The sequence below is a fragment of the Caretta caretta genome, chromosome 10, assembly GCF_965140235.1.
Source record: "Caretta caretta isolate rCarCar2 chromosome 10, rCarCar1.hap1, whole genome shotgun sequence".
Taxonomy (NCBI): Eukaryota; Metazoa; Chordata; order Testudines; family Cheloniidae; genus Caretta; species Caretta caretta.
This window is the reverse complement of record NC_134215.1, coordinates 80,819,466-80,831,494: the sequence shown is the minus strand read 5'-3', so window position 1 is coordinate 80,831,494 and position 12,029 is coordinate 80,819,466. Positions and strand designations below refer to the sequence as shown.

General features: G+C 35.8%; 1 protein-coding gene across 10 annotated transcripts in view; it reads right to left on the bottom strand.

Moving 5' to 3' along the window:
* IQCH (IQ motif containing H) overlaps positions 1 to 12,029 on the bottom strand; it is a 104,807-nt gene that overhangs the window by 66,065 nt on the left and 26,713 nt on the right. For all 10 annotated transcript variants that reach the window (XR_012670316.1, XR_012670311.1, XR_012670312.1 and 7 more), the window contains 4 exons: positions 10,859 to 11,067; positions 9,220 to 9,771; positions 8,522 to 8,588; positions 692 to 775 (listed from right to left, as the gene is read on the bottom strand). Coding sequence is in view for 3 of the 10 variants with exons in the window: in XM_075133245.1 (XP_074989346.1) it covers positions 692 to 775; positions 8,522 to 8,588; positions 9,220 to 9,771; positions 10,859 to 11,067 (912 nt within the window). In the remaining 7 variants the exon portion in view is untranslated. The remainder of the gene's footprint in view (positions 1 to 691; positions 776 to 8,521; positions 8,589 to 9,219; positions 9,772 to 10,858; positions 11,068 to 12,029) is intronic.

The following is a 12,029-nucleotide window of genomic DNA, read 5'->3' as shown; positions in this document are numbered from 1 at the left end:
AACCAACTGTAATATGGAGAAACAACATTAGTGCCTAGATAATATATAAAGGCAATTACATTATTATTTTAGGCTACTGTAAATTTCTGGATCTAACATTTTTGTTACAAAGTTACTAAATGGCATTTATGAAATAATAATGACACTGAAATATATATGAATCATGTAAAGTATGTCATTCCAGGGAGCCAACAACATTGGTCATTGACAAATTAATATTCTTCATTGCTTTGTTTAAAGGAGAACTGTCATGCTGGGAAAAACTTTCAAATGTATGTTTCTTGTCTCATTTGCTAATTTAAAAAATTGGTTTAAATAAAGGTTTACTCTTTCCCAGCATATCTTCTCTCTTAACGTGATCCTGAATGCATAACTGGCACTGCCGAATTATAAAACAGATTCTGTGGAGTGCTGAGCACCCCAGTCTGCCAAGAAATGCTCAGCACCATGCAGAATCAGATCATCTTACTTCACTGCAGAATCAAAAATAACAAGTATGTTTTATGAACATCTCACAGAGCAGTAAATGGCATAAAGGACCGATCAAGTACTGAAAAGTGCTTTTGAGTTTAGATGCTCTCTGCATTCAAGATTACTACAGCAAGAAACTCTCCCTCATCCATGCTCTTTTCCTTAAAAATGAGAGACAAACAACAACAAAGATGTAGGCAGCTGACTGCACTTACTATACCTAGTATGTCACACAGCCTCCCCATCTGCAAATTCTGCTGAAGAGCAAAATCAGGAGCAGTCTCACGAATGCATTGGGAATACCCTAAAAAGAAAATAAGGTACCAACATCTATTAATAAAACCCCTCATCTCATGTATATTTCAACGAGATCAGATTCTAGATAAGCTAATTACATTTTTCCTTTAAAAGTCATTGTATAAAAATATATTTTATAGTTATTCTACCCCTAAGAATTAAATCCTTATTTATTTAAAATAAATAGTCTGAAATACAAAACGCAGAGCACAATTCTGCTCCGATTCAAGTCAAAAACAAAACTGCTGCTGATATAACTGAGAGGAGAATTAGGCTGATAAAATGCATGCCAAGAAGCTGATTATGCTACTAGAAACTTCAATCTATTTATTTTTATTATTTTTTTTTCTTTTATTAATGCAGTAAAACTCCCAGTACCAGGATCATGGAAGCACACTGAGGATTTGTGACATGCAAATTTGTGACATGCATCATGCAAGGATGAAAGTTTAATGCATTGTGAGAAATGCAGCGTATGCTCAAATTCCAGAGGTGTAGTTTATTGGGTTTTGGTATGCATAGCTCCTATGCAATATTTTTTAAACGTTAGCTCAGATTCATTCTTGACTGACAGCCTGATTTAGGCTAAATACCTTGCTGTCTGAAGCAAGGATTTGCTGATACTGCGCACAAAAGAAAATACATGCACCAAACAGGAGGAACAAAATAAAACAAAACAAACAAATAAATAAATAAAAGCTGCTCATTTTTAGTACTAGTGGAAACCCTACTGAGAGTATATTTTTGCGATGCCAATTTTCTGGAAAATATCATAAATTTGGACTTTTGGCCTCTTTAGTGAACCTACAATTTCCTCATGTCTCCCTCTACCGCAATTATATTTTATAGAAACAGTTGAAGTGAGGCATTTAACGTTCAAACCTGACAGTCCTATAAAAGGTTTTCAATCCTTTTGTTTACTTACGACTTCTCTGAATGGAGGCCTTCTGAACGAAGTGTGTTCTACCAACTAAACACACATGATATCACATGTCTGAATTTAATTAGCCATTTTTGTTATTGGACAGGAGCGACATCATACCTATGTAAAATGAGATTTTTAAAGAGGGGCTGCAGTATTAAACCTTGTAGAGCGTTATAACCCCAAAATACATGCAAGTGTCTATTTTATTTGGGTTTGTGCATGTTGCTGTTATTTTTTTTCAACAGTAGAGAAAAGTCAGTGCCATCACAATTAAGTAAGGATCCCTTCTGATCAAGCAGGTCCATTCTATCAGCACATTTTCCTTCAAACAAAGATAAAAGGCAATAAAAAATGCCTCATTAAAAAAGGCACCCAGAGTACAACCCCAATGACATCTGATCACTTTGTTCCAGAGGATGTAGTGTATGGATGACTAACAACCTGTCTGGGCTAGGATTATCTATTTGAAGGGCAGATTTCGGACTGATTATATCCTCACCTTCTAAAAGGCTTCTGTAAATGACATGTTTAGAGTGACTATAATCTCTAATTGTGTAGATTTTAAAATTTAGCTAATCCTAAATGAACCTGCTAGAAAAAATATTCTAATAAAAACATAAGATCAATTGCTAATAGAGGCAGTTGTTGCTGAATCAATAGGATGTGCAGTCTAATACCCAGCGTTTGACATATACTCTTAAGTGGTCTGTTAACAAGATCTGGTAACATGAAGATGTTACAGTTTTCCATACATCTGCACATGGAGAACCATCTGTTATGACTACAATTTGCTTAAATACTGAAGTATTAAATTTTGGTAAGAGAACAGCATTAGTAGATTTGCAAAGGGTACTGCTATTGCACCTTTTCCTTTTTTTATTATAAGGAATTTATTTTTGATCAGAGAATTAGTGATGAGTAACCAGCAGCATTCTCAAAGGGTATGTCAGTGCTGTTCTGTATGTATGTCCATGATCTATAGAAGCAATGCCCCAAAGGAAATACTGAGAAATTAAATTCTAAAAAGATTTAGTCCATAAATTTCAAAGGCAACCACAAATTGCCAGTGCCTCAACTTGAGACACACACAGCTTCATTTTGAGTGGTCCTGCGCACCCACAGCTGCCATTAACTTAAAACTGCACTTGTGAATGATCAGCACCTCTCAATGTCAGTCTCAACTGAGGCACTCAAAATTAGTGGATGCTTCTGAAAATCTTGGCCTCAATCTCATGAAAAACTAAATTTTACAACCCCCCCGTCACGTCAGCATAGGGAAACTGAGGCATAGATAAATTAAATAATTTGCCCAAGTCACATAATAAATCAGTGGTAGAGCAGGGATTATAATCCACGTTCCTGACACCCTCTCATGTTTCTAATACATTAACTCTGGTGCTTAATAATTCCTAAATTTTAGACACAGGAAACAGACAACTGGTTTCCAAGCACTGTATTGTACATATGAAAATAGTTTAGTATTTAGGGAACATACTTTGGCAGAAAAATTGTATTAATATTGTCATTTTGACAATGCACAATTATTTTAAACGGCAAATATTTAATTTTAGCTATGGAACAAATTTCAATAACTTTTACATTGATGTAGTTCTCCAAATGCACTATATCAGCTATTTACAATTACAATATGTAATTTTCTAAAATTAGTTACCTAAATACCAATGACATATGTCATGTCACAAACAAATTGTGTGAAATCTTCACGCCATTGAAGTCAATAGCAAAATTCCAGTTTCACACATTGTGTCCCACGCACCTACCAGCTAACAGCATGCACTACTCCAACGGTAAGTCCTGGCACCTGTTATATGCTCGGCTGTTGATACTACTCATTAAAGAAGCCTCTTTCAGTTCCACCTGTTGCAGCTTCAATCAGCTTCACAGTATCACAGAATCATAGAAATGTAGGGCTGGACAGGACCTAGAGAAGTCATCAAGTCCAGCCTCTGCACTGTGGCAGAACCAAATAAACCTAGATCACCCCTGAAATGGTGTTTGTCCAACCTGTTTTTAAAAACCTCCAATGATGAGGATTCCACAGCACCCTTGGAATCCTATACCAGAGTTTAACTAAACTTATAGTAAGAAAGTTTTCCACAATATCTACCCTAAATCTCCCTTGCTACAGATAAAGTCCATTACTTCTTGTCCTATCTACAATGGAAATAGAGAACAATTGATCACTGTCCTCTTTATAATGGCCCACAGTTAATTTACATATGATTACATTTGCAGTCAGTGTGCTGTGAATGTACCGTGTACTTCCAATTTTGATATGTGCAGTTATGCATTTGTTTTAGGTCTAACTAATACTTTGGGCAGCTGGGTTTTGTTTGAAATGTTCACGCAATTACAGAATCTCTGACTATGAGCTCAAGCCATAACCATAGATCTTCTTTTGAGTCACAGAATCATGACTTTGGATGGTGTATAGTGACAGCATGGGTAGATAATGCTTCCAATTGTAGCTGAAATCAATGATTTGGTAATATTTTGGTCTCCCAAACCTGCAGCTTATCAGAGCTTGGTGATATGACCTTTCACTCACATTCAGCATCAATCCACCATAATGTGTCAATGGCTGAGCTGGACTGTAGAAAAGCTCAATCTCTTAGAGCGAGAATTGTGGATTTCCAAGTGTAAAGTGTGATTATGTTACCGAAAGAACACTGAGGGTCCGCTTCTCTAAAACCAGCTTCAGACCAATATAGCTCCATTGACTTCAATGGAGTTACTCCCAATTTACACTGGGGTAATTGAGAAGAGAGTCAGAGAAAATGGGGAGTAGAAGTAGTAAAGGGACTACCTTTGCCTCCCCATCTCAGCCGCTGCCAGAACTCACTAGCCTTTCTAAATATGTTTTGTGGGTCCCCATTAGTGCCTGGCCCCAGCAAACAACCCATAACACCTTTCAGAATTGCCTTTTAAAATAAAAGCAGTGGTATGAAGCACGGAGGTGGCAAAGACAAAACAGTGTCAGAAAGTTGGGGTTGTGTTTTTTTCCCTGCAGAAAAAAGAGGGAAGAAAGACAGCTGGAGTTTAACCAGCTGATAGTGCCTAATATATTGGTCACATGTGCTAAAACATATTTCTAATTTGCCCAATATCCTTGGCATATTTACTTTGAAGTACTAGTATGCGTTGAAACACCGTTTTCTAAAAGAACATGAGAGTTGCACAGGAGTTGCACTCACATGCAACAGAGAGAAGGGGTTAAAATGTGGAGGAGGTAGTGAGGAGGGGGAGGGAGAGAAGGAACACAGGAGAAAGCGACAATAACCATATATTATGCAAAGTTTCTGCAGAGCAATGTTACTGAGTGGAGCAGTAATTTTATTAGGAAATAATGCCACAGTGGCTCTGTGTTGTAATAAGCAGCTCTTCTTGTAATAAGATAAACCATAATTCAAGAACTAGAATATCTTACTGCAATTATATATACTTTTTTTTTTTTAATATTTACATGTTAATTTAATGAAGATGATACTAAATTCTCAGTGGATAATTACAGTCCATTAATGTTTTTGCTTGAAATCATATTAAAGATCAGAAAAGTTACCCCAAATTTTACACCAGTGTAAGTGCAAATGGCATTTGACCTAGAGTCAGGTCAAATTAAGCCCCAAATTTAATTTTTGCAAAAATGATAAAAAGAAGGTTCTATAATTTTAAAACAATCCAATTAAAAGAGTTATATAAAAATAATAAACATTCTCCAACAGTATTTGCAACTGAAATATTGCAGCACTGAATTAAAGCATTAGAATTTGAAAGTGAAATTGACTTGAAAATGACTATAAACAAAAGTGAAACTGACTAGCCTGTTTTCACTATATTAACAAAGAGAAATGCAAAAAGTAACAATCTGTTTAAATAATGAAAGTTAGATTAGATTTTTAAAATCCAGTTTTAATAAAACAAGGCTTTGTTATTAGTAAAATTAATATAGAAATTTGTTCCTTAAAAAACTATAATTTTTAACTTGACAGTGTCTCTTTAACCAATCATCTCACTTAATATTTCCCTTAGTCATGTGCAGAGAATGGATACTTGTAATGGTCCTGAAACATTCTTCAAACTGAAAAAAGTTGATAAATTCACAATTAACAATGTGGCCTGATTTCAGGGGAGTTCCACCTGTGTGAGAAGAGATTCAGGTTTTGATACTCAGGTGAAATTCTGGCTTCAATGAAGTCCATTGGAATTCAACAGAGCTAGGATTTAGTCCTCCATTCTTAACTAACTATACTGCAAAGAAAAAATATTGTTGGTGAAAAATACTTTGTCAAACATGCACTTCTTGGTGCTCAGCAGTTGTGTTCCAACTTTAGTGTTACTTGAGTCATATCAACATAAAAATATGTCTAATTCCTTTGAGAAAATTCCTGTTGAAGTCAGTTGGAATTTTGTGTGAGTAAGTAGCGTTGAGTAGGGCCATAATGTTTTAGAGATACGTTTATCTTCAGATTATAAAATGCATATTATTAGTTCAAAGAGTAGTGTAGCCTCTTGTGTAAACATCTAATCAAGTTTATTTATTCCAATGCTCAATTAGGTCAAAAAGAGGAGTTGTTTTGATATCTTGGCTACAAGAAATTAGCAGTGTTTTTCACAACAGGTATTATTACAGTACTTGTCAGAGCAAAACAACAATCAGAGAAGATCTTCTGATAAATTACAATGACAGTAACTGGAAATGCCTTAGTGATGGATGAAAAACCTAATGAAAATATCTTTGAAAAAACAAACCCATGCAGAAAAGCATATTTAAAAATGTCAAATGTTCTCATTTTATTTAATTTTATTATATACTTGAAAGGGGCTTAGTTCATAGAACTGAAAAGCCTTCATGTTTTCAGTTTTTAAAATGTAAACTATGTTTAAAGCTCTGTTTGTCTCAATCTGGTCAGCTTCCAGATATTTTATATTTGAATATCTCAAAAGCAACTCAACTTTTTTAAAAATTCTGTTTTCAATCTGAATCTCTTATAAAAGAAAAAAAAAGTACAAAGCTTTTATTCTAACTTTCAACATGGACAAAAATGCTTATAGGAAACTAAAATATATCTAAAAAACCTGAATTCTGTAACAGAAGTCTCAATGCAGTTGCATATATTTACAGCAAATAAACATGAATACACTTGATTACAATACCTTAAGAATCCCTATTTTGATTGACATAATTTTAATATATCCTTCGTTTGGTAGTTATATATACCTGGTTATTTTCTAAGAAAACATTTGAACTCATAATAAAATGTACCTAATACAGACTATTTATTTTTTTTAAAGAGAAAAGATTCCTATCTAGAGCCCGAATCATATAACTTCTTACATGCATGCAGACTGCTGCATACAATAAGTTGCAGGATAAGGGGCTAGACACTAGGTCAAATGCCAAATGAAAATGGAATCCCTATTTAGTTTAAACACGTCATCAGGAGATTCTAAATATTTTCAATTATATCTGTACATTTTGCTGGAAGTTAACAGGGTCATTTGAGTACCAGGGACATTTCACTTTAAAAAAAGAGTTTTTAAAGTTTGTCTATTTTTATAATACCAAAGTCTTTATAATTTTTATAATACCAAAGTTTTGAAAACAACTTGAAAAGCATTTGTTGCTTAGCAATATTGCTGACATTTGAGTTTACAGATCTACTTAACAATTGTTTTTCTTCTATAACTGATCTCCCTCCCAATTCCCATTTTCATTTGGTTCAAAACCATTAGAATTTAAATATTATTTTTAAATGTTCATGATTTTAAATTAGAGTTCTGATACATGATTTAATCTGGCATATTAATTTACGTGAGAATTTAAGATCAATGTGCAAATAAAAACAGTGGTTCATAGGCTATATATTTATGTTAACATAATTTGCAAAACTATCTTCTCATAAAAATCAAAGGATATATATTCCATAAATATGAGAGACAGAACTTGTAACAGTTTTCATTAATTCAAATCTAAGCCAATTCAATTCATGAAATCCTAACTCTCTAAGGTCAATTAATTTGCTATGAAAGCGTAGAAAATAAATCAAATCACAAACATTTTGACAGCAATTCATGTTTTAAGAGATTATTGGTGCATTTTGGAAATTCCCAAGAAATCATATTCTATAATTTCTAAACAACTACATTTGGCCACCGCTTTGCAGAAAACAGCTTTTAAGTTCCCCAATTCATAAATGTAATTAAATAATTACATTAGTGCTAATTAACATGAAACTGCAGATTATTTAAGCGCAAAAAACACTATTCAACTTCTTAATTATTCTTGTTCACACAGCATTTCCTTTTGCTCAGGCGCCCTAGGTGCAAATAAAGCATCCCATCTGCTCGTAATTAGAACTAAATAATTTCAGAGAATGTAGCTTATCATTTTGACTGCACATTTGATTAAAAACAGTGTACAAGCAATACCCTGGCTTACTGCTGTAACAGCAACAACATACATAGGCACACGTTCTGCTATCATTAAAGAAGACTGAAAACATTATCTGTTATTTCAGGGGGAAAAAATACAACTTTTTAGTTCATTTCATACAGATGAAAGCGAATTACAGCAAATCACCTCTCCACTGAATAGCGGCCTCCACATAATGACTTTATTTGCTTAATCCCCAAATTAAACGCCATTTCGAGCGAGGGCCCTGTGTTATTACTCTCATCATGTTGAGAACATTTTCCTGCCGAGACCAATTTGAATAAAACAAGGGGCCTTCCTTGAACTCAATCAAGGAGTCATAATGTGGTGGGTAATAGAGGTTGCTGATAGATTTGCAGGCAAAAGTGTTATACCTAATGATGGGATATGGATAATAGTCCTCCTGGAGGTCCTGATGCGATTCCAGTTGGCTGCCAGATGCTAAAAATCAAGAAGAGCATTGATCAGTGACAGGAAGCTGTAGTGGATTCATCTAGTCAAACTTCAGCTGTTTTTCCACTGTACAGTTAAGCCAGGCATAAATTATATTAATTGATTTAATTACATACTTAAAACATCTTCCCCAATTAATTTAATTAGGTGGCTACATGAAGCTACTGGCAGGGGAAGATTAGAGGCTGCTCACTTAATTAACAGAATATGAATGAAAAAAAAAGAAAGCAAACATAAATGAAATTGTGAGCACTAATTAAAAGGCTGTCTACAAACTTAAATACTTTCTGACAAAGTGGTGACAGCAATGTAGACAAGAGAGGGATTTTTTTCCAGCCAATTTACTGCCACAAGGTATATATTGGGAGCTACGGTAATGCAGTTAAAACATTGATTTTCTGACAGAACTACCGAAGTCAAAGTGAAGGGACATTTTCCATAGAAAAATTGCAACAGATTCTGCAGCCACAAAAGGCTGAATCACTGATGAAGGATGAAATATGATGCTCGGACAAATGTACAGTTAAAGGGAAAAAAATGGAAACAGCTTATTGCGATTACTCAAGCAAGAGATGTTTAGGACAGAAGTGCTGCTGTAGCAGCTGGCAGCACTGCACACCTTGGCCCTGATGTAAAAATTCTCCAGGTGTCTCTGACGTGATTCCTTCAGGGTCTTTTTTACACGTGCCATGTGACTATGCAAGAGCCAAGAAATGGCAATCACACCTGATGCCCACTGCTGCTGCCTGAAATGGATATAGGCTTTTCTGTCCGTATAGCGCCTCCATGTTGCTTGGATCCTTGTGGCAGCCATTTCAGTACCATGTTGCCCTTTGTATCTCTGGCCAGGTTGATTTAAGATCCTTTTCACAGTTGTCCGGTTCTTTATCACCGACAGAAGGTCATCTCTGGTAGGCCTCTGGTTAAGTTCAAAGTCCGATATGAGCTCCATCAATTTCTTACCCTTTATTATAGCCAATGGTACAGCGTAGTCCTTGAGTAGTTTCTCAACATGTTCCAAGAAAGAAAGAATACTTCCCCAGGATAAACAACAGTGCTGCTTGAATGCCAGGAAATCTGGAGCCTTATGATCTATAGTGCCATTGTAAATAGTTATATCATAATCCAAAAACGTATTCTGTAAAGGCTGAGGTTGCATCATATGTGGGCTCTGTGGAAAGAGAGCACAGCCACAGATTAAAAGTAATTGCAGCTACTTATAAATGAGTGGTCAAGACATACTACCATTTTATCATTTACTACACAACTGTGGGAAATTATGGATCCAGAAATGTATTCCTCATATTGATTTAACATATACATGTCATAAGCACAAAGGCGGGCCCATATATACTTTAAAACTCATTACCAGAAAAGTACCTTAGGGGACACGCAAGACTATTAACATTTTTATAGAAATATATTAGTTGCTCATGGGAACTATGCTTGATCTTATCATATATAAAATAAAGCTCTACAGTAACTCTGATATGGTCAGCTGATCCCACAATCTGTATGATTTACCAGACGACAGCCTTCCAGCATTGTTATCTCATTCATAAGATGTCCACCAATCCTGAGAGAATGGAGAACATCCTCTGTTACACGCTTACCAGAGGCAGCACTCTCATCTCCCAAAACTACTTTTAGCAAGACTCACCACTTCTGAATCCTACCAGAACTCTTGTCTCCACTGGAGACTTCAGCCAGGTCACCAGTTTTAGCTTTTGCTACAACTTTACTTATTTCAAGGGACTTTTTTGCAGGATTATTTTTACTGATATTATCTCATTAATTTTCCAGCCTTATTCACCAAGCTTGATTTTTCCTTTTCATTTCTCATCTGAGCCATGGCATCGATCAGCACGCGAATGATACACAAGTCTTAAAAGGCCAAGCAAAACTCCAAGCCCTGATTGGTAAACAACACTGTAATTCAGGTGCATGTAAAGGGAAGGAAATGTCCCTTATGCATAGACACCAAGAACAACCATCAAGCCTCAAGTAATAACTGAAATCAGCCACGCAGGCTCAGACTCTCCTAGAGCTGCATGCGAGACATTCTGTTTGCCTATATGAACAATGCAAGAATTATAGGAGAGACACTTTAGCAAACTGGCACTCGAGGAAATCATTCTATTTACTTCCTTGGCTTTGGCCTGATTCAGTGGTCCCGGATCATGTCTTAAACAATCTTTGATTAAGACAGTAATGAAAACCTACATGATAAAACCTTGTTGTCACCAATGCTTAAATACCTTTGGCTGAGGGGAAGCACAATTTATCAACTCCAGCCCTTGAGCTGGTTGTGTCCATAATCGCTTTGATTTCTTAGCTGAAGCCATGGAGCTGCTGGATGGAGGTGGAGCAATGCTACCTTTGTTTGAGCAATATGAGTCATCGGGGCCCCTCTGTGAGTCTGGAAAGATGTCTGTACCAGCAAAGTCCACCTTGCTACCAATCCCTCCTGTACCAATAGAATAATGCAATGTAAGGTTTTACTACTAAAAAGAAACACCATACAATCAAAATAAAGTGCAATTTCACTTTTCAAATTTCAAAATTGGCCCAGAAGCTATCTTACTTTATTTTGATGTCCAAATAGGTTGCTATTTCCAAAAGATGTAATCCAAATATTAAGTTTTGACCAAACCAGTAATATTTTGGGAGGAAAGTACTAATGATATAACTTTGTCATCAAATACTAATAAAAGCCTAACAGACTGAAGGACAATTACAGATTTGCTATCACAGATGCTGGTATCAGGTTACAGAAAACCACAGAAATTTTTAATATACATTTTCTAAAGCTAGTGTACCAGCCAACAGTTTTTCCACTTTCCATAATATATTAAAGCACCTAATCAGTGTAGACTATATCACTCCTGAAATGTTTGTCACTTTTATTGCATGTGATTACATGCCACTGCCACGATAACTCACAGCCCTTGGTTTCATTTTTTGGTCATGTCCATCCATCATGAAGCCTTTCAAATCCAAAGCAACTGCTGTTGACTCACTGGTGGACTTGATCATTCCTGCCGTAGGGACCTCAGCCTTTCTATACGGACTTATGCAGCAAGAGAACACTAGTTTTGTGTAGATTCTGTATTCCACAGTTCAGGTCTGGTGTATTTTGGTAGCACTCCTCCTCTGAGTAACTCTCTGATTTTCCTCTAGTTGAGATAGCCAGACACACAGCTCCTTCCAGTGTCTTGGCAAATTCCATTCCCAATCAGATAGCATAAGTCAAGGTTGAATCATGGGCTTTACTCACTACTGAGAACTGAGGGCCAGATTTCAAAGGTATTTAGGCATCTACAAATGCAGATAAGCGTCTAGTAGGATTTTCAGGAGTGTCCTAGTACCGAACTCCTGTTGAAAACTTGGAACTCCAGCCTCAAGAGTGCATCTGAATATAAACTCTGT